We start from the raw sequence: 23,856 nt of genomic DNA on the forward strand, positions 1-23,856 counted from the left end.
CTTTCTTGTCCTTTTTGTCTAATGGATAACTGAATGTGATATATTTTATTTCCATTCTCCTCATTTGCCTTAGAAAAACCAAACAGAGTACAGAAATACTCTAATACTCTGTCTCTCTGTTCCTTTGGGTTTTCATATTTCTCTCAGACACTGAAAATGCTAACATTTCACCACAGTTTCACATTTAACTCTGGCTATTGTCCCCTGATCAGAGATTACAGCCTCCTTCAAATACATTGCTTCTAACTGCACAAGAAAGCATGAAAGATTTGAAGTAATTTACTAGCGTTACAAATCATTGGTACACATATGAAGGGTCATCTCTTAGGTGCTATATTTTGGGAAAAGAACTTATGTTTTACATGCAAAGTCAGCAATCAGGACCTTTTTTATACATTGTTTTGAAGAGCTTTGCTGCAATAACGCAACTTTAAAATCCATATTTTATAAGTGGGAGGAAAAAAGGGAATCCACTGGTTCACACTCATCTTTCTAGCCTCCAGATTGTGAGCCGGATCACGTCGTTACACAAACTATTAGCTCACATTACATTTTATTTTCAGGTTCCTCTGAAATTCTTGCATCTCTGGCATGCTTCACAGACATGGTAAAAACATACATGAATACACTTAAGTGTTTTATTTAGGTTTACAATAAAATACTTCCAATGCTTTATATGAAGACAAAACACTTTAAAATGCAATAATTTCTACATCATGTGACCTTATTACTCCCAATCAACTTGGTTAAGCTGTCTGACAGGTTGTATAATACAGTTTTGTTTTTTTGTTTTTTTTCAGATTTCCAGCAAAAATATTATCAAACCTTTTTAGAGTTCAACAGACACGATTCAGTAGATGATAAAAACATCAAATCTAGTGCTTGTCAGTTCTTAAAGTAATAAGTAAGTATAATGTTAATATAGAAAATATACTGTATGTTTTGTAAGCCTCACTTTTCAATAGGCAAAATACATGAGGAGAAATGACTGACATCCACAACAACTTCATATTAACTGAGTGCCTGTGGTTGTTGTGAGTTTAACTTGTTCAAAACGAGCAGGAGTCCAGAGGAAATGTGAATGACATGATGAGGTCACTGACGGTTGAGAGTGTAAAGTATATATACAGATATACATTTAGAGTCAAAACACTATTATGAACATTTAAAACAAGACAGACGGACACTAAAACCACCAACCCCTGTTTTATGCATCTCTCCACTGGGCTTAAAGTCCATTATGAACAGAAACAATCTGGTCTCAATGCTTTCAATATTTCAAAGCATTGTCAAACAACTTTACATTTCATAACTTTTAAATATTGATTGTTTGCTTGATGCACAGTTTTACCATCATGAAGGAGATTAAGGCCACATAGTTTAAGTAGACTGTTTGCATATTGCTTGTAGATTTTGTAGCTGTTCCATAAAAAACAAAACGCAGCTTCTCTGACAGGGAAACTGTACGGAGCAAATTTCTCTGAGCAGGAAATGTCCGTTAGTAAATGTCAGGCAGGTGGCTGTATTTCCTGTCCCAGTATCCACCAGAAAAGAGCCAGTCCTGGGAGCTGGTGTGGGGGTTTGGCCCCTGCTGAAACCACCTAAAAACACAGCAAAGACACGTCGCCAATCAGCAGGAACTCCCATCAAACCAGGATGACACGAGCAGCAAATCATAACTCATACAATTAAGGAAGGTCAGGCATGCTATATGAGGAGGTTATTGGGTAATTTGCATGGTAGTTGACAATTTTGGTTGTTTGCTTTTAATTTAAATGAACTTTGTATTGTGTTATGTTTACTGCATAAAAGCAGGGAAGGAAATTATTTGGGGAGAGGACTCTTGTGGTGTTTGTATTATTCCATCAAGTGCCACCAAGTGGAGCTGCCATGCTGGTGAAAGGGAGAGCAGATTCATGATTAATCACATCGTCTCCAAACTGTGATTCTGTGATTCGTCTATGATTCTGCTTAACAGAGGCAGGGACACAGTCAAAGATAAGATTTCATTGTAGAAAAAAAAGATGGGTTTGGGAACACAGAGAGTACATGGTCACATGATCAAATCACACATTTCAGGCACATCAGTCAGCTCTAACCTTGGGCCAAGGGCAGGACTCCTTAACATCAAAGCGAGGATGCAACGGAAAAAAAAGACAAGTACAGAGAAAATGGAGATTAAGCTTTAGTGTTTTAGAGCAACAAAGTATGAACCTGTATGGAAAGAGATGAGAAACCTGCAGCAGCGAAGACTGAAAGTAGATTTTGCCACAGTTATTGTTTCCCTGTTTCCAGTCTTTGTGCTAAGCTAAGCTAAATGTCTCCTGGTTCTAGCTATATATTTGGCATACAGACATGAGAGTGGTATCAACCTTTTCATCTAACTCTTAGCAAAAAAGCAAATAGGCGTATTTCCCAAAATGTTAAACTATTCCTTTACAGACAGAAACTGGATTAAGCCTCAATGAAAACTCCATATAAAGTAAATGTGAGTTACATGAATGCCTGTTGATGTCAGCAGATTAAACAGAGGATAATCTGAATTGACAATGTTCAATACCAAATATCAGTTATTGCTTTGTTTTACACAATAATGAAGGCTGTTGTCTTTGTATTGCCTGGCATTGGTTGGCTCTTTCAGTAAAAATAAAATCACAATTTCATTTAGTTCAATTAAAACTTCCAAATTGCATACATTGGTTGATTGCATGAAGGCCTGTTGAATAAAGCAGTTTAGAGAGGAGGACACTATGAGTCGTCCACTCTCACTAACGACCTCACCTCGTCTTCCACTCCTCATCGGATTTGGAGCGGCTTTTGCGAGAAGCTCTCTGTTTTTCCTCAAGTCTTTTTTTCTCCTCACTGGCGATGTCTATTTGAATCAGAATAAGAAGTTTTAGACTGCAGTGAGAGGTTTTTTTTTCATTTTCAGTATGTTACTAACAGTCTTTACCGATGTCACCGTTCTCCATGGCTCGTATGTCTGGTCTCAGCCTGCAGTCTGTCTGAGGAATGATTCCCTCCATCTCCTTATGCAGCTCGTTCAGCTGCATTGCAAATGATGTAAAGCTGTACATCTGCAATGAGGTGAAGATAACGTTACATTTTCAAGTATAACACAACACAGAAAACATCCTGATTTTGAAACTATGCTCTAATGAAAGCGTACAGTGTACATCAAACAGTCTGACCTGGGTAGAGTTGGCTGGTCTGGGTGCGATTCTCCACAGCAGCTGGCTGCCAGGAATCATCTCGACGGTGTCTGCAGCTGGAGAGGGAACATCCTCCTCACTGCAACCCTGAACATCAGCCGGAGTGACAAACAGACAAGTATACTTATTAATCATTATTACAGTCCATTATATTGAGTTTGTTGATGTGAAAAGTAACTAAGCACATCCTTTCAGAGGGAAATATTGTACTTTTTACTCCACTACATTTATTTGACAGCCATAGTTAGTCGTTACATTTCAATTATATTTCAAAAAGGATGATATTTTCTATCAACTCAGTCATCATGCTGCATTATTCACATCATGAATCATCATATCCCCTGATCCCCTGTCGTTTAGTATGTGATGGTTCATACCGGTTTGCTGCCTTTTTTCTCTTCTGCCCCTTTCTTGTCATTTTTTTTATGCGCCTCGAGGGCAGCAGAATCGACTACATACAGGCACTCTGTCCACTTCCCATAGAGAGCACACAGCTTCTTTTTGCTGTGGAAAAAACAAAACACATGTGCGCGCATGCGCACACACACACACACACACACACACACACACACACACACACACACACACACACACACACACACACACAAATGTCCTCAGGCACAAATGCTCAATAATGTTTTCAGTCAGTTTTAGCTACAGAGCTTTAACAGATAAAAACCTCCTGGTGCATCAGTAAAGATGGCTAACAAAAGCTGCAAAAATCAAAATAAGCACATATGACTTCACATAAATTAAACATTCTCAGTAAGAAAAAAAAAAAAAGTTTTGCAAGACTCACAGTCGCAACATCAGACCCCACACAGAGTTAACAAACAGGATTTTCTAATCTCTCTGTTTGTTATCAGCATTTTTTGTTGCTACATAGCTTCTCTTTGTCATTTTTGTGTGTTGTATATCTAAATACTGTATCTCCCTGTGTGGGGGTTAGGGTTAGGGTTATCATGTGTTGTTGCATATGTAGTGTTATTCATGTGTTCATACACACTACTTGTAGACTTGTCGAGTCATTTATGTCAAGTCACCGGCAATGTTGTGTTGTGAAACTGTTTGTCCTCCATCTCTGATGTAACTATCTGCTCTTTGTTTATTTTTCTTACTTCATCTGCCTCAGTGACATGTTTGCTGCTTTTCCTCTGTGTTGTGTGTTTTAAATATCATTTTGCACCAAAGCCACGTCCCTCAAGAGCTGGTTTTGTTAGCAATGAATTAGCAACTGGGTGAAATCTTAATTAATAATTTGCATAATGATTTGATGTTGTAATCAATTCTGCTGTCACACTTAAAGTTAGTAATGTGCTCCCAATCACCCCGGCTAACCTGTAGGTCTGATTTATAAATAAAGTATATTAAGACAACAGCTTAGTCAATCATATTTCCTCTTAAATATGGGAGAATTAAGGATGATTATGTTGAAAAAAAAGTTAAATTTGGCATCAGCCAGATAAATTAACTATATGTTGTGAAGTCTGTCATCCCAATTTACACTAAGGAAAACATATATATTCTGACACTGATGGCTTCCTAATGGTATGTTGCAATATGCAGAAAGTATTAACAGTGATGAATGATCCAGTGTTTGATATGTGAATAAATGTTGGCAGGACAGAAGTAACTTTAGTTGTTATCCAATGTCACCATAACTATTTCCTTCAGCTTTAAAGACTAAAACAGTGATTGTACCAAAGACTACTTGTTATTTATAGGAATATCAGTGGTTTGACATGTTGGGATATACACTTATATTTGCTTTCTTGCCAAGATGCAAAGAGTAAGATGAGAAAACCAATACAACTCTTGCAGACTAACCACTTATATCTGTCAGTTGTAAGCGGTTAACCGCCAGTAGTTTGTTGGCTTAGCTGTCTAGCTGCTGGCAGTAGCCTTGTAATTAATGGGCAGATATGAGAGTGATATCAATCCTTTCATCTAACTCTCAACAAGAGAGCAAACTACTCTTTTTAATAATTTCTGAACATTATGCATTGGTGTAAATTGTACCTTTTATCCAGAATATACCCTTCAACCTTGTGTAGTTCTTTGCCGAAAAGGCCACATGGTTTGAAATTCAGGCAGCACCTCTCACCAGTTCTGGGCAAAACAGGAAAAAACAGCATAACATCCTCTCACTCTCTGTTTGCTGAATCATACAAAACTTCCTCATTCAGTCTATCCATTTTCCTCTATTTGACATTTAACTTCCTCAAAGCATTTCAACATTGTCAGACTTGTTCTATTTGATTAACATGCAATGCTTTAATCTATGATCTTTATATATGTGCATTCAAACATTTTACTCACAGACTATTAAATCTATAATTAGTTGTCTTACCTGTGGTTGAATATCTCCACATTTCCATACTGTTCAATCCACAGCTGGCCCACAATTATGTTGTGAACACAACATGTAGGATTTGTCCATGTGTAGGCTTCATTGTACCTGGAGAGCAAAACAGTGACTTAAGGAGAATATAAAATGGTAATGTCTGACAAAAGTCTATAGAGCACTCATGAAGAGGATAAAAGAAGAAGGTCTTACTTGGGCAGCTCCAGCGTGATGATGCCTTTCGGCTCAGCTTCCACACTCTTGCCCCAGAACTTGAGTTTGGGGTAGATGGATCCATGAAACACGAAGTCTTGCTCCAGGCCCTCAGCATGAAAGGCGCTGACTGGAGGGTGGTGGCTCACCTGCTCTGATATGAGCCTGAAGCCCAGATCCTCTCTGGGACAACGGAGGAGACAGCAAGAATCAAAGTGGGATTGTTAGAGACAGAAAAGCACACAGTTTTGATGTATGTTTAGTCAATTCAAGTCATTATTTGAGTATATTATCAGTGTTGAACATGTGCTGTCTAAACCCACTTACCTAACCAGTTCATAGGTTTCTCCCAGAAGAGGGTTGAAGGGTTTACCTGTCCGCTCCCACTGGGAGGCCACAGCAGACACCGCAAACGCAGCCACACACTGCCAACAGCAGATAAACACACACTCCAAATCATACTCAATAAACTCAAACACAATGGCATAATCCAGATAAAATGTTACAGAGTGCAGTACCTTCATCCTGTCAATAGAGTCTGAGGAGGTGTTAGCCTGGTGGATGAGGTACGTGTGCTCCATGTACTCGGTCAGACGCTGCAAAAAGCTGAGCGGCTCATTGAAAATCACTGGCATTGTAATCTTGGAGAGTTCCTGAAAGCCAAAAGAAACAAAGAAAATATAATCTTCAAATATAAGATTAATGACTAGAAAGCTCTTGACATTCCACATAAGGATTATGGTGCTTTGAACTCTTTCATAACCTAATCTGGAAATACAGAATAGTTGAGGCTGTGCTGAGGCAAAACTGTGCTTTGAGTTAAATGACAATGTCAGCATGCTAACATGCTCACGTATGATCATGTGCGTGAACCATGTCCACTGCCTTACTATAGTATATTAGTATGCTAGCATTTGCTAATTAGCAGCTAAACACAAAGTAAGCTGAGGCTGATGAGAATGTCATTAATTTTGCAGGTGTATATAATAAAATATTGACCTGATCACAGTGTTAGATGACAAGCTAAGAGTTCACCAAAGTTATTACAATTCACCCTTGGCAGACATGAAAGTCAAATTTCATGGAAACCCATCCAATACTTGTCAAGACATTTTACTCAAAACATCAAATTTCAACTTCAGGTGGCGCTAGAGGATAAGAAAGACAAGGATTTTGACAAGGATCACAAGGATTTTGGGCTCTATGAAAATTTGTTCCCAATTTAATGGCAATCCAAGAACAATTGTTGTGACACTTAAGTTGCTAGAGTCAGGGGGTCTCCAAGATATTTAAGATTCTTAGGATCTTCTGGGGACCATGAATGTCTGTACAAAATTTCATAATCCACCTAGTAGTTGTTGACCAAAGTCAGTCTGGACCAAAGTGGTAAAACGACTCAATGATATTGCGACTCTAGAGCCAAAGTTTTTTATTAGCCGCTAATGTGGCTAATAAAAACTACATATGACCATCATTCTCACCATCCCAATGCAGTTCCTCAGGATACTCCAAATACTGAAGTCATTTCTTGAAAACATTGGTGCAGGTAAGCTGGTCCTAAAATAACACACATATTGATACAGTTATATTACCTCTAAAGGGTTTGTATGATGCACTGATTGATTGATTGATTTAATTTATTTGATGATTAAAAATGAATCTGTACAACAGTAGTTACATTCATTGAGGATTCGATGATTGACTTTGTGCTTGTGCTCTAAAAATAGTCACATTTCATTAGAATAAATATACCAGATGTATAATAGCAGCAGGCATCATCTTATTCAAGTGATTATAGTCAACAAAGCCTGTAATGTACTATGTGACATACTGGAACAAAGCCCAGAGAGACAATCAACACCAGTGTCAAAGGTAGTCTGCAGCCTCAGAATAATCCATCAGCAGCACTTATTTCTTGTAAGTCTTATAGATATGAAGGACCAGTCAGGTCAAACTATCTTTATGAGTTTTACAGAGAGGAGTTTGGATAATGTATCTTAAATCACAAGAAAATAGCATATAAGCCATGTAAAAAATAATGAGTTAATATAAAAATTACATTCATAATCCATCCAAATAGTCTGAACAGCACTTCAAAGGCTGCCTGGAGAAATTAGTCAACATTGGATCATACTGCAGACTGATTATTGCATTGCATTGTGACCTTATCAATATTTAACAACTCCAACACAGAGCTCAGTCCTTTCAATACAACTCTTTCTCTTCCCTTTACCAAGCTGGCCTTGACTCTAAATTATTCACACTGTGAAGTGTAAAGAGCTGATGGGAGCATAAAAATTAAAACAAAGATCTTTAAGAACACAGACAACTCTCAGAGCAGGTTGGGGAATATCACAGATGGATACTAGTATCAAGGATATATTACAGCAGGAAAAGAAAAGCAACAATAACAGTTGGATATAAGGAGACGGGCTCTTTGTTGGATTTGTTCATCTTTTGATGAGAGGTGGATAAAAGCACTGGGGTTCAGCGGCCCATTGAGGAAACCGTGGGGGCATACAGCACCGCTGACCTATGCTTTGTGATCCCATTGGGTTGAGTCACGTCTTTGTCGCCATGGTGATCCTCCTCCAACATGCTGGCGGGGCTGCTGCAATGGCTGCTTAACATGACAGAGCCTTCCTCGTCCTCCTCAAAGGAATGGCTGGCCACCGTCTCAAAGCCGCTCACGGAGAGCTCTGAGTCCGATTCTGATGGAGACGGACACATAGAAATGATTTTTTCAAATGTTTTCAAAGATTTATTCAAAATAAAAAGGTGAACACACCTCAGTATACTTTTTAAATTGGTAGTAGAAGAAAGGGGTAAAAATCAACTGTTAAAGTCAAATTGTGTTTATACAAAGAGGAATATAATAAAACTAACTTTACCAGTACTTGTGGATATCTTTTATAGTCTGATAGTAAAGTGTGTCAACACATGCATTGGTGCCAGACCCACAAATCAGCTGGGGTGATTTGTAACAAGAAATTGAAGAACCGAAGAATTGAAGAACAGAAATGTCAAACTAGGTTTGATAAATTAGAATTTGAAGAGCACTGACAGGTTTATTTTTCAACTGTAAAATGTCCAATTAAAAAAAAAGTACTCAAATAAAATAAAACAAATTTAAGAAATTCTTATCAAAAACGTTTGTGTATGTTATGGTTATGTAAAAAAAAAGGTTATCTGATTTTTTTAACTCTCAATTATCAATATCAGCCTCATTAATCCAGTCTCAATCAGGCTCTAATAACAATACAATAACAGCTCAGTAACTGAACAATCATTATCATATTCATGATGTGTTTCATATTCATTAAAGAAGAACAAAAAGAATATTACACTTCTGCTTTTTTAGAATTACATTAAAATGTTATTTGATTTTATTTATATGAAGTATCCTAAATAAGATTTCATAAATACTTTCTTCTTTTTTTAGTTATGTTCTGATTGACGAAAAAACATTCACAATCATGCTCAGCAACAATGAATGCAGATGTCCCATCCAGTTTCCATTTATTCAGCCCTGACAGGTTAACTTCTTTTCATCAAAGGTGCAAAGACATAAGCATCAAATTAGATAAAAGGTTTTGTTGCTACCAATAAGGTTTAAATATAAAGAGATAAAAATAAGCACAAATTCCTGCAAAGTTTTCTGTTTTGTAGCCTTTTTTGATCATCCAGGCCCATTTTTAATGTCACTACACCATGCAGGTCTTTCACACCAAAAACACTCAATCACGTTGAAAAGGCTTCAAGTTATTTCAGCACAACCAGGCAACACTTGAGCTTACGTCACGCTTGAGGAGCGGCAAAAACATACCAAAGACATTCACCAGCGGGAAAAAGTATTCCAGCGTCCTAGAGGTGAATGACAGAGCACCGAGTGTGAGTGGGAGCTTGTCACAGAATCTCCTGCAATCTCCTGTGCGTGTTTGATAACTTGTCAACTCACCAGACACGGCGTCGTGGAACTCATCCTCGCTGAGGGCACTTCGCGGTGAAGATCCTTTGACGACGGATTGCTCAAGTTCGTGGTGCTCCGTGGCGAGAGTCTGCAGTGCTTCGGAGAGGATCTTATTCTTCTCTACCTCCAGCTCCAATTTCAGACTGCGCACCTGAGCTCGCCACACATAAACACAAACACACACACACACAAACACACACACACACACACACACACACACACACACACACACACACAAAAACAGACTAATCACTCATAGAAACATACAAACCAACATGAATTCTATCTTAAACATTTGATAACCACTAACTGAAGACAAATATGTGAACTCATGATTAAAATTTTATTCCAACTCTGACTGTAAACAGTAGAAAACTGTGCGTGACTATCAGACCAGCTGTGATGGCAGTGGGTCTGCAAATAAGAAGCATGTTGACTGACTGATCCTCCCCTCTGCACTGTCCTCTCATTATCTGACCCACAGAGAGAGAGGGAGAGAGAGAGCTGGAGCTGAGAGGTATGAGCCATGTTTATCTGTAATGGAGGACAGCTGCCTTGACGCTGCCGTCTCAAATGACCTGCTGGAGAACTTGATTCCCGAGGAGGTGAGGCGATCAAATGACGGTAATGCACACAGATATAAACCATTAGCCAAACCTCCCTTTTAGACAAGACATTAGTGTTGATAATATAAGGATGTGCTCATTTTTCAGCTGCACCTTTCCGAAAAATCTTACTCCACCGTTTCCATTGATAGTCAGACTAGCGTGATGATGTGTAAACACAAAGTTAGAGCCCACAAAGGACACAGTGTTTTACTTTTAACTGTCAAAGAAACAAGATAGGGAGAATTGATGGTAAATTATCATCCATAAGATGGTAACCAGGACCTGAGCAGGCAAGGTGAAGAGAGGAGAAAGTGCTGTATAATGACACACTACGTATCACTCACCATCACAGCACTATACTGAACTTGACAGAGGAAATTCCTGCTGCTTGACCCCTCCACAGGTGGTGCAAAAGTGCAAAGCAGTGCTGCAGGAGCTGCAAGTGATTGAGTATCTTTCCTTTGCAGGAAAATGAACACAGGCCCCGCTGCTTCATTCAGAGATACTGTGCGTATGTTCCAGTTATTCCTATTGAGTTCAGGCCTATTCATGGGGAGCTCTGAGATTCTGTGCAGCCTTTTATCGCATGCTGAGCGTTCAAGGCCCAAGACAGGTGTAAACCCTGAAAGCGCTGGACTGCCTGTTAAACTGAGAACATTCAAATGGTTTCCGGCAGCCTCTGGGCGCACCAGCAGCGCTGTCTCTTCTAAAGATCACAGAGAAATTCAACTCTTGTGTTTATGAGATGGAGCGTGTGTTAGTGAGCGGGAGTGGGAGGAAAAAACAAGACAGCATGACTGAGACTGATACTTTTTGCCAACAGCAACTGATTTTTTTATCATTCTGGTTAAGGCTTCGGGCTCTTACTATTCACTGGACGTCCATGTTAGTATGCAGATCTGTTGTTTTAGATGCAGGAAATGACAGACGTCGGGCAGAATGGCATGTATGAAAAGAATTAATCTGTGCATTATCATGTGAAGGTGAACACACCTAGATTTACATGTTCAACAACTCAAGTGTGCATTCAAACACCGTGGTTCATCAAAAGCAGCAGCACTGCTACGCATCAATTTAAACAATCAGCAGGGAGTAGACTGACTATCTGTTTCAGCAAGTGAAGCAAATTAATAATTTTTTGGCCATTATGCTTAATAAAAATTTTAAAGGGCACTCTTACTCTTAGATCTTTAGTGTTGGTATGCTAAATTTCACGTCATAGCCTTCAAAATTGAGATTATAATTATGATAATGATGAAAATCAGATATGCCCTCTTTGATATAACCAGTCAATTTCATGCATCATCAGTGCATGTTGCTCTAAATTTAGCTGCAGCAAACACAGACTTATTCAGACAATTGTTAGTTTATCAGCCTGTCAAGGATTTGATGTAGAGCTGGTTAAACCAAAGTGAGGAACTTGTCAGGGGACCGGAAAGTCTTACGCAGGAACATTTATTGAAGCTCGATCGAGGAGAACAGAGTTACAGTATGAGTGAAACACTGTGCAATGCCACTTAATACTGCAGTCTACTTCTAGACAAGAGTATTTAAACCCCTCACCAAATCCTTCCCCTTACTACCTCCAAATAAAGTTATTTTTCACACATCTATGCCTTTATTGGTTATTGAACTATAAACAAGACACTATGCTGACTAACGTTAACTGAAGTCACATAGTCTGTACATAGGTCACTTGCTATTGATTCTATGAGGAGACCAGTCTGTGCAAAGCACAGCATATCTCCACCTGACCTTGGTTGCCATAGGATACAGCCAGCCTTATTAAGACAGCTGCTTACTCCAGCCATCCTCAGTAGACAGAGAGATGAACCGCTCTGAAATAGACAGGTCATGATCTACTGCTCCCAGGATAGAAAATGACCAGAAAACGACCTGGGGAACACAAATATTTCCCCCACACAGGCCTTCACACAAACCATCTCCCTACATTTCCTGTTCCCTGTTGAATGTCTCCAACTCTGGGTTTCCTTCAATCCCACTGTGCTTACACACAAAGAACGAATCCACATACAGTATGTACGGATAATTCAGCACTAGAACTGTAATGATTAGTTGATCGACAGAATTAATCAGCAACAATTTTGATAATTGGATAATCATTTTAGCCATTTTTAAGAAAAAATGTTAAATATTCGGTGGTTGTGGCTTCTCAAATGTGAGAATCTGAAACTTTTCTGTGTCGTACATAGTAAACTGAATATCTTTGGATTTTGGACTGTAGATCAGACAATACAAGACATTTGAAGACATCACCTTGAGTTTTAAGAAATTATAATGGCATTAATTAATAATAATAAATAAAAATATTTGTTAGTTTCAGCCCTAAAAAGCAGTGGCAAACAATATATACCATGAGACGATATACATCTGTCTACTATCAAGAGATTTTTCCATACTGTTCACACCGTGATAGCTATTGAGTGCATTCCAGGGTCAGTATCCATCTGAAATACTACAATCTTTAGGTTTAAAAGCCATTCATGAGTTTACACACAGTGACAAGCAACACATTCTCAGGTAGGCACAAGCTTCATCATTGAACTCTGGAAACAGACTTCATTATGTGAAGCCCCTCAAGTGAATCGCCATGTAAACACTGTGTTTGGTTAAGTGCTATATAAATAAAGTTTTATATTATTACAGCATTGCTGTACAAGGTTGGCACTTATTGTGAACTATCAGTGGTGCCATCATTTTTTTACCCTGGAGGGATGTAATCTGTCTACTGAATCCTGCTATTATAATCAAATCCATTGAATCACATACAAAGAAAACCCATCTGACAGCTTGTAATCACTGCACTCAACTGAGCTGCTCTCATAAGGAGGTGTGAATAGTGTTGACATTTTCTTATGAAATGTGTTTTGTTTTTACATATCAATCTAAAAAAACCCCACCACTATATATCTGAAGGGTCACAGACAGTAAAGATCCTGTTGATTACGGTATTTCTTGTCTGCATTTTTAGAAGAGGTTAGTTCATCCAAATCACAAAAGAACCAATCTTCTTACTTGGTCCTTGTCGTAGCTACAGAGGCCACGCAGGCAGTTACACTAGAAAAACTCAACATTAATGTGTCTCAGCAGAAACAAAGTCCTCTAGAGCTTTTAAAATGTTGTTGAAATCCCAATAAAATCCCATTCATCTCTATTGTTTTGGGTTGGCAGCAGAAGTTTCAGAGGTGAATCTCTCCAAATAATACCAAAACATACGTTTTTATGATTTAGGTGAACTGACATATCAATCTATGAAACTATAATATACGTAACTATAATATATATTCTGATAATCAATAGCAGAACAGACAAAAACCTGACACAGAGCTGCCAATTGGCGTTCAAACAGACACAAATGTGTCCAGGGGAAGATGACACTTACCCCTTCCTGTCTGGACAAGAGGCTCAGACAGACACTGAGGCTGGAACTGGTCTTGCTGGACAAGTCACCGATTTCCTGCATTTTCTCCAGTATGGTGGACGGAAACCCTGGAGGAACAGACATATTAACAGGAGACCATTTGCTCGAAACAGTGAGTGACATGAAAAAGTCAAATGAGCTGATTAAGAAGCAGAAGGGACATATTGAAGCTAATGCAAAATTCATGTTGTTGTGTTTTTCTCCTCTGTGCTCTCAGAAAAGCTACAAGCACAGCAAACCTCAGATGACAGAAACAGATGGTGCAGACTCTTAATTAGGAGGATTTTTAATCTGCTTGATGATGCTTGTAATTTTAATCATGAGATTTACATTTCCACTCTTGAATGGTTTATATTAGGTATATTACAATATAAAATAAAATGTAATGCTTTTACTTTCTGATAGCCCGTCATTTTTCAGCATGGACAGGAAAGCTGCCACCTCCTTCTCCAGTTTCTTCTGGCTGGCCTCTGCTGCCTGGTTTCAGAGAGATAAGAGGAGACCGCTGATAAACAAAAACAACACAGGGTGGGAGGACCGGGGGATTCCAAATCCAGTGATAACACTAAAGATCATTATGCTGAAATGCTAATTATGGATTTCTTTGTTTAAAGCCACCTGTAGTGAATCTGTTAGTTCCCCTAGTGACATCACTTCCTCTTCCTCCTCCTCCTCGCTGCCCTGCTCTTGGGAGCAGTAGTGTGTGCTGTAGGCTGAGTGCTCCTCCAGTGCGTCCAGCCATGCCTGGAAGACAATAACAGATTTTTCTTTAGTTCATGATGAAAACCAAACGTGTTACTGATTTGTTTACCAGATCATGACCTTGGAATTCTAAGGTTTATCTACGATTTGACTGATTTTGACATATTGAGGTTTAAAGTTTTCACATCCTCAACAGAAATTAGCTATCAACTAAATCATAACCAAAAGCAATTATCTTGTAAAAATTTGACTATTAAGTCTTTCTTTGTTTTAAAACATAAAATTGATGTATTCATTATTATGACTTCTGATAAAAGACTTGGGAACAGACAACAATTTAGCTAACATGTTTTAAATGTAGACGTGAAAGCATTAAGATTAACATCACAGATTTTCAGAGACAGATTTGAACTGACAATATGCTTCATACATTTTTACCAACATACTAACAATGCAATTCAAAACATTGAAAAACCCCAAAACAGTTTTGCTTCTAATGTGCTGATATTTTTCCTTGCAACTCACAGCTAGAAACCTGATGTTATCTCAGATTACGACATATTAAAATTTGGCCTTTATTGCTTCTCTAAAGTACTTGTGGTAAATAGAGTCACTGCTGAACAAACGTTGTCTAATTAACCTTAGCAAGCTAGCTGTGTAGCATGTAAGCTAATGGGAAAAATCAGCTTTTCACTAAGTTCACACAACTTTAGACTGAGCAAAATTTCATGATCTTCTGAGCTCCCTTTTTTTTGGGCACTGATTTGTGTTTTGCAGGTGAAACCTTACAGAATGAAACCCAAAAGTAGAGAGAAAATAGAGATACAACATTTACTTTTCAAAATATTGAGGGCCATTAATGCTTTCAGTAGTTAATAATTTTCCAAAGAATAGCGTCAGATGAATAAAAAAAGGCAGACAGAAAAGTCAGCTCTAAGGTCACAAGATAACAAATTGATCTTTTAGAAGAGTTTCTGAGACTACATTTAGAGGAGAAATTACATACTTGTCTCGTTGTCTCTGGGTCATTTTTAGGTGATACTTTGAAGTGATGCACACTGTCATCGAAGCACTTTAGGGTAAAAAAGCAGTTATCTTTGGCTCGGATCTGGAAATGAGAACATAAAAAACATTCCCTTGTGCAAAAGTTGTACTCACACAAATTCAACAAAGAAGTTAAAAAACAGATGGACAGTAATTCTTAAATCTTGGCTTACCAAACAGTGAGCGTGTGTGAGGGACTTACAGCCTTGCCTACTGACATTGGCAGCTGCATCAGACCTTCATATGAGAGATAAAGATAGGTGATAGTTTCCTGAGGTTTTTTCTTTTGATGGCTGAAAGCTTATTCTTGAAGACAGATGACACATTTTCAGTACAGTATATCCTTAGAAATAGAAGAGTCCTTCTTCTATTCTTAACTCGTTTATCTGTCACCTCCAGCACCTTAGGGCGCAGTACTTCCATTTATCTGTTGCTAAGATTTTGACATTTCTGATTCAATGAGCACAGCCAAAGATAGAGGTGCCACCTACTGTTTTGAGTACCAGGACAAAACCCCGTCTTGAAGGACGACCCAGTAGGAGCGCCAGCCAAAGAATCTGGAGCTCTGTGGGATGATGTGCAAGAGAAGAATCAGCTGTCTGATTTTCAGTGATTTCTATTATTGTTCAGTCTTTTCTGATTTTTATGGAGGCTGAGAGAAAGCACGGAAACTTGAGAAAACACAGCAAATTGGAAACATATTCACCAATTTGACAACTCTTGTGCTGCATTTAGAGACACATTGCAAAAATAGAAAAGCTGCAAATGACACACGGGAGCGGAGCTATGTGTGGGTTTGACTGACTGGCTCAGCAGGTAGTAAAAATGAAGTCAATTTTTAGGGTGTCCCAATGCTGTAATCATATCAAATGGAAGCTGCCATAAGCTGCAAGTCTCTGACTTTTAAATAGCACACATATCAATATCCAAGTGGCAATTATATCTGGGAGTTTCATATTTTTCTGAAATCTCAGATATTCGACTTGATCTAAGTAATACAGGAACGTCTGAATTGCAAAGGCATTACATCAGCCAAAGTCTCTCTCTCATTCAAGGTAATTCACTCCTAATTTAATGCTAATTTCATGCACAAAAACTGCATCACTACATCATACAACCATAGGTCATTCAGTGTAGAAATGACATTTGTTGTTAAAAACAATAGTTATCACCAGCTTTAGCTAGCCAGTAGTATGAATGTCAACAAATCCAAATCCGACTCAGAAGCAAATGTAGCTATATTCCTCTTTCTTTGTGCAGACATTTTGACATGAGCACTGGTGTAACTAATAACATTAATGAAACTTATTAGTTACAACAACTGTTCTCACTATGACAAGTCAAATGTGTGCTATGACAAAACACCACAGATCACTAAAGAATAATCTGTACAAACGGTTCAGTATGTTTAACAGTTTGTACAAATTATTCTTCACTCTTGACTTTTTGCACAATAGCCCTCCTGCAGTATCTCAGTGAAGCCTGTAGTAACATGCGTTGTTGATGTGACATCCTCATTGTGCTGCCTGAGATCATGTTGCAGGTCACTGACACATCATTGTCCCAATGTTTATTGAATAATTAAACTTAATAATTAAATTACCTAATGAACAAGGCCTGAGACAAACAACAAAAAGAAAGTAATTAAGCTAACATGCAATATTAAATGTGATAACAAATGTCCTAATTAAACATGGAAAGGCCCTCAAAATTAGCCATACTGTACAATAACAACAAATTCATTCATTCATTCCATTTATTGTATCCCATTCTTTAAAGGACATGGCTGGCAATTTTCTATATTTCTACAAATCTCATATGCAGACCCAAATGAAAAATAAATTGATCCTATGAGTATTGTATGTGTATCCAAAGACCTCCATTATTGTCCAAAAACTTCTATGTTATTCCTTTGTGCCAAGACCTCTGTTGTCTAAAAACTATTAAAAACACGTCAGTGAGCCACAGCGCCGCACTGGGTAACATGTTCTTCCTCCACAAACATTACGGCCATGTAGTTTTGATTAGAAACGGCTCTAAAGATGAATAACAGCGACCACGTTCTCAGTCTTGAGTAGTTCCTTGTAAGGCAGACAGTGCTGACACTGCTTTCCTACCTTGTTGTGCACAATTTCTTGACTTTCTTCTGAAGTTCTTTGAGAAATTTACAATACAAGATGTTGTTGAAGCACAACAAGATAGCAAAGCACAGCTCTGTTTACGAGCTTTGCTAGCTTGTTGTGCTACATATCACAACATCACAACCTCTTGACTTACGGCTCATTGACGTGTTTTTATCAACTTTTGAGAATCAAAGAAAATTGCCAGTCATATCCTTTAATGTAACATACAATACAATACGCAGCCTCAATAATTATTTACTTTAAATGTTAAAGTTTTATGGCTTTAAATTAATCAATTAGTCAATTGACAGAAAAATAATCTGCAACTATTTTTAATCGACCAACTAAACAACCATTTTGCTTATTTTAGCCGGCAGAACACACCGCTGATCGACAGCCAATGCTATAACCACACTATATGCTGTTGAATGTATTGCAGTGTGTTTGAGTTTGTTTGAGTTTTCTGTATTTGCAGCAGACTTTCTAAATCCAATATATGAGTTGTTAAATTGTTGAGTATAATTTCTCCATTTGCTCGTATTTTCTCAATTTATGATGAATTGGGCTCTGTCAGCCACCATAGATAATGATTCCCAGACTTTACCTTCCAGAGTAATCCCTCATACTTCTTGACATGGCGGGTCATACCCTGCAAAGGACACAGATGAGGAACATGGAGAAAGTAAAGAAACAAATCATAGAACAAATCAAGATAACTTTAGGAAGCCGACTCTCAGCTGGGCACTCACTCGATGAACGTTGCTTTCGAGCGCCTGCTTCATTGCTGTATCACTGGCCAGGTCAAACACTGTCTGGCCTGTGAGTTACAAGACACACAAGACAAGAGGAGCTTTAGCACAACAGAATACACATATATAGGACAGAAATACTGCTTGAATGAAGGTTTTTTAAAGGCTAATGACAACTGTTATAAATATCAAAGTTTACGTCTGAGCCAGCCCCATCTTGTGCCTCTCATGTAATCATTGTTTTTAATTACATTTGAGTCCAAGAAATAACCAGGAAAAAATAATCAGAAGTTAAACTTTGTAAATTGCTGCAGAAATGCAGCATTACTCATTTATTTGCTATTTTTATTTGGGCGAAGGAATGGAGACGGACATTGTGAAGTGTGTTAAAATTGTCTTTAACTCGTCACCAGAGGGAATATAGTTTGGTACCAGCAGCAAGACTTGAGAATGGTGGAAATGTATGGTTTGTTAAGGAATGTGTTATTCTACGTCTTTCTTGCTGATCATCCTATTAAAAAACCTAAAACCAAGGATGTGTCTCTTAATACTTTCAAACTTCCCTACCCCAAACCTGTTTGTTCCTACTGAAGACGCAAATCTTCAAAACTAGGTCACAAATGTGTACTTTAATATTTAAAATTGGCACATTATTTTCACAAAACAGATGGCAATGGTAGTTTTTCGAAACATTACTCAAAGGAGGAGGAGTAAATAGTGTATTTATTGGGCACTATTTTCATACACTAATTTACTGAGTATTCTCTGTATGCGGGATTGACTATCATTGGGAATATGCTTTAAAGACTGGAGTCATTCATGACTGCCAGCTCTGGCTGTCAGGTCTTACCATTCTTGTTCTTGATGTTGGGGCTGGCTCCGCTCTTGATCAGCTTCAGGGCAGACTGCCTCTGGCCTCGATAGGCTGCGCAGTGCAGCGGGGTGTTACCCAGCAGATCTGTGCAGTTTATATCTGGAGGCTTCTTCCTGCTGAGCTACAGCAGACACACAGGACAAAGAACAGATGGGTTGGCTGGGCCCCAAATGTTCTGCAGGTCTTTCTTATACTGTGAACAACTGAAGCAAAACTCTTTGATTTCTCACTCTTTGTAAAAGATCTGGAGTAGTTAAGGCTGCAATGACCTTCCAAAACTTTACTGCCAGTGTTTATTTTGTATGTTTGAAGACTGTTTTTTCAGAGCTTTTCCAAATGACATTTGTTGTCACTGAGATTCAATAGGTGTGGTCTACTGTAGACTTGTCTGGACTTGTGAATATGTGAAGATAATTGAGAGTATAACTGTGAGTTCAGGTACAAATAAACTGAATGTAACACTCAAACACTTATTTTCCCCAGCACAGTCATTCTACATTATTATTGGTCAAAATGTGACATTAAAGTACATGTTTGACAACATAACTCCATATGTTTGGAGCATTAAAGATAGATATCAGTGTCTGGCACTAACCAGCTGAGTTAGAGTTGAAAGGTCTCCTTCTCGTGCAGCTTCCAGAAGCTGCTCCTCCAGCTTCCTCTCCTCTGTTCTCTCAGCCGCTGGTTTCAGTGAGAGGATGGGATTTTATGCGAAAAAATGTTGGACGATTTTAAAATGTATACATTATACATAAAACTTGTATGAATAAATATTAAAATGGAGACAAATATGTGTTTGCATGATATTTCTTAGATGACAACATGGCTTTCTCACCTTCTAACATGCTTCTGATCTCTGCATTTTGAGTGACATCTTTGGGAATCTGTGCTGTCCCATTGATGACAGTAGCACATGCATCATAGTGCAGCAGCAGCATGACAACCTCCTGATCAATACGTGATTGATTGATTGATTGATTGATTTATTGATTGACTGAATGGATGAATAAATACATGCACAAAATCATACTATCAACAAAAAGAAGAGAAGAGTAGAAGGAAACAGAGTCTGAATGGAAAATTCATGACGCATTGAGGTACCTTTCTTCCTGTGAAGGCCGCTTTGTGCAGCGGTGTATCTCCGATGTTATTGGGCAAGTTGACATCTGCCCCTGCCTGGAGGTGTGTAACAAAACACAAATACGTTCCACATGCATCCTACAGTGTGACTGGATTTAAAAATCTTCATGTTTTCAAGAAAAGAAACCTTACCTTAAGCAATTCCTCCACTACGTCTTTGTGTCCAAAATAACAGGCCAAGTGAAGAGGCGTCCATCCCAGGTTAGACTTACTCTTACCTGAGAAAACAATACATATTGCATTACACAGAGACAATATGACTGATAATATTCCCATGTGTTAATCACCTACCTTTGCAGTTGATGTTAATTTGCATCTCTTCCCTGATCTTGGACATGAGGAGCCTCTGAATCCCCGGCAGATCTCCATTCCTGGCACAGTGCAGGAACTGCTCCTCTGGCTCCAGCTCCTCCATGGACCCCTGTAGATGAGCACAATACAGAAAGAAGCTTTTTATCTCTGTCTTTCAAATGTAATCAAAAAGCTTTCAAAGGGATGTGTGCAATTAATCTCTGAAAAGAAACCTGAGCGCATTTGTTGTTCTCAACAGGCAACATTTGAGTTCTTTGTAAGAAAACCTTGCAAGCAAAACACTGATGCAGAAGCAAAAACATGTATCCCAGTTAAAGTCGCGTTCCAGTGATGTTTGTTTATCAGTCCCATAAAGTGAGGGCACTCACTTAATGACATCACTATGACATCATCAGGGTTATTTTCTCCTCCGGAGCCACAGAGGACATTATACCGTACAGCTCGTCACAGAGTAAACTGAACTTTATGTGTAAAATCAGTGGTGTGGCCCTTTAATGTGACTCATTGAACCTTTATAGGCTCATATTGCTGAATCACGACATCATCTCTCATTGTTTGGGACACATGTGGAAAAAGTCACAAGTTTCCTTTGTCACATAGTAAATCAAAACAACTGTCAAAGGGAAGAAGGAGGAAATTAGAATTATTACAAAAGACAGCAGTCACCAGACCAGCCTTACAGGAAGGACACAAGTCCTCCCTTTCCCCTTTATACAGCCTGAGCCCACATGACGTTCTATGTTTGCAATCAAAACGTTGGTATGTGGAGGCAAAAAAAGAGAAAGCGTGCTTTATGCAACGCTCTGGAATGTCACATGGCTATAGGAAGGATTAATGAACCACATCGACAAGAGAGGACAAATCTGACGCTGCCACTTTGACGTCTGCGAGGCGTTGAGAAGAAAGACTTTACTGACACTCAAACAGGTTTTACTTGGGAGTGAAAAGCATGTGACAATAACGGTTACTCAGCCTGTCTTTGTACTACTGCACAGTATGTGTCAATCTCAGTTAAACACTTCCAAAAAATCCCTCTGCATACTGTAACTATACTGTATGTTGTAACAGAAAAAACAGGATACACGCAGCTTTCTTTTATGTTTCCATAATGAATATTGAAAATCCCTTTTTAATTTGTATTTTATTCATTTATTATGATGTTCAATCTGATATCTTGCCTTAATGTTTCTCTCTGTTACTGTATTTTTAGAGCTAGACAGATTAATCATAGAGGCAAATGTAGTGGTTGATATTGACGTATTGCTTAAATATTGATATTGGCATATCTGTCAGCCAATAAGCCAAATATATGATTGTTTTTCATTCAGAAACAGTGTGTTTGTTACATAGTTTGTCCACCAAAGAGCTCTGACGTGTTTATTTTTCAACTGTAAAACATCTCGCTCAGTACATACAGTATGATGGTCACAATTCTTTATTAGCCAAATTTAAGGGATTCTATATAAGTTGTTTGTCAACATCTACTGTATACACTATTCTTGAGTATATTCCTTTTTAGAGCTGAAACAATTAGTAGCTTAATCATTTAATTAATTATTCTATTGTTCAATTGTCAGGAAATGAATCAGCAACTGCTTTGATAATAACCATTTAAGGAATTATTCAAGCCAAACTAAAAAAACATTCTCTTGTTTCAGTTTCTCTATTGTAAGGATGTGCTCGTTTGCCTCGTCATGTGATAGAAAATTGATGGTCTGATAAAACAAGCTGATTGAAGAAGTCACGTTGGGCCTCAGGAAGTTGTAACGTGCGTTTTTCATTGTTTCCTGACATTCTATAGACTGAACGATTAATGGACCAGTCAAGAAAACAATTGGCAGAGACGTTCCACCTCTAAACTTCCAAAATGGTTTCAATGAAATAACAGTTTGACATCATTTTCAAAAAAGCAAAGATTGGAGAAAAGTCAAAAAAGAATGAATACAAATTAGTGTGGCAGAACTGTTTCTTCTTCTTCTCTATCCCATTACTCATTTCATGACCCCTCAGATTGGTCTGGTCACCCTTAGAAGGGGGCCCGACCCCTAGGTTGGGAACCACTGAACTAAACCACCTAACAGTATATGAATTAGATTTAATTCAACTTAGGTCCACCTCGACCAACGAAAACAGTAAATCCTGTTTACGCATCGATCCATCAGTATTAACACTAATAATGTAACATCATACAGAAGCTGTATTTTTACTTCTGATAGCACTTCTGTACGTCTATTTCAGTGCAATTTTGAATATAATAGAGTACTTTTACATTGATGTATTGGTACTTTTGCTTTAGTGAAGCTGTCCTGTAACTTTTAAACAATTGTAAACATGATAAACATGATGATGAATGTTCCCATAACAGTGTGGAAACATGAATTAATTAAACACAACTAACATGATGTGCTGTCAAGCCCAAACTGTTCACAGTTGTAGGTTAAATCTGTGATACCAGGTTCCTGCCTGGAGCAGCTGTGACCAGGTGACATTACACAGGCTGATGTGCCATTAGAATAATAGAGCAGCAGCAGCAGCTAATGATCAGCACACAGTGACAAACAGTTACACTTACTGCTTCAACAGACCAGTCCTGAGAGGTCAGACCCCGCAGCAGCAGCAGCAGCAGCAGCAATAGTGTGTAGAGCTGCTCTCACACAGGCCCTCTGTGAAGCTGCATGTGATGTTTTAAGCCCCTCTGAGCCGTTTCCTGCTGCTCTGCTGCAGCACAGACACCGCGGCGCATCAACCGACACATCAAACCGTCACACACGCACGCACACACTTACTTACACTCTCACACACATACACATACACACCCGATATATAGTCCTCCATCTACGTTACGTTGATCGATGGCGAAATACAGCTGTGTCTGTGACACCCTCTCTCTCACACACACCTCTGTTTTTTGTTTACACTGACGTCAGCTGATCGCACACAGCGGAACTCGTCAGAGTGGTTCCTTTCAAAATAAAAGCTCAACCCGTTATCTTAAACGAGGAATTTAAAAAAAAAATCCAATCTACTACTACTACTACTACTACTACTACTACTACTATTACTACTACTACTACTACTACTACTACTACTACTACTACTAATAATAATAATAATAGGCTAATA

General features: G+C 38.5%; 1 protein-coding gene across 4 annotated transcripts; it reads right to left on the minus strand.

The window, feature by feature from the left end:
* Positions 1–263: 263 nt before the first annotated feature.
* On the minus strand, positions 264–23,670 carry osbpl1a (oxysterol binding protein-like 1A). Of its 4 annotated transcripts, none has more exons than XM_044361424.1 (29): positions 23,306–23,670; positions 20,713–20,842; positions 20,554–20,639; positions 20,383–20,457; positions 20,117–20,228; positions 19,877–19,962; positions 19,258–19,402; positions 18,408–18,475; positions 18,263–18,307; positions 16,027–16,100; positions 15,709–15,772; positions 15,498–15,599; positions 14,408–14,533; positions 14,185–14,266; positions 13,751–13,857; positions 9,728–9,890; positions 8,303–8,480; positions 7,251–7,326; positions 6,288–6,422; positions 6,097–6,194; positions 5,770–5,952; positions 5,563–5,670; positions 5,232–5,321; positions 3,590–3,716; positions 3,192–3,299; positions 2,954–3,077; positions 2,782–2,872; positions 2,100–2,120; positions 264–1,601 (listed from the first exon to the last, which is right to left on the minus strand). In XM_044361424.1, exons 2-29 carry the CDS (start codon positions 20,834–20,836, stop codon positions 1,499–1,501), a joined length of 2,901 nt encoding a protein of 966 aa, XP_044217359.1. In that variant the 5' UTR covers positions 20,837–20,842; positions 23,306–23,670; the 3' UTR covers positions 264–1,498. The 4 variants fall into 4 exon arrangements, with proteins under 4 accessions (XP_044217359.1, XP_044217360.1, XP_044217361.1 ...); XM_044361425.1 differs by having other exon boundaries at positions 23,550–23,666; XM_044361426.1 differs by lacking the exon at positions 2,100–2,120.
* Positions 23,671–23,856: the final 186 nt, after the last annotated feature.

This window comes from Thunnus albacares, chromosome 9 (assembly GCF_914725855.1).
Source record: "Thunnus albacares chromosome 9, fThuAlb1.1, whole genome shotgun sequence".
Lineage (NCBI taxonomy): Eukaryota > Metazoa > Chordata > Actinopteri > Scombriformes > Scombridae > Thunnus > Thunnus albacares.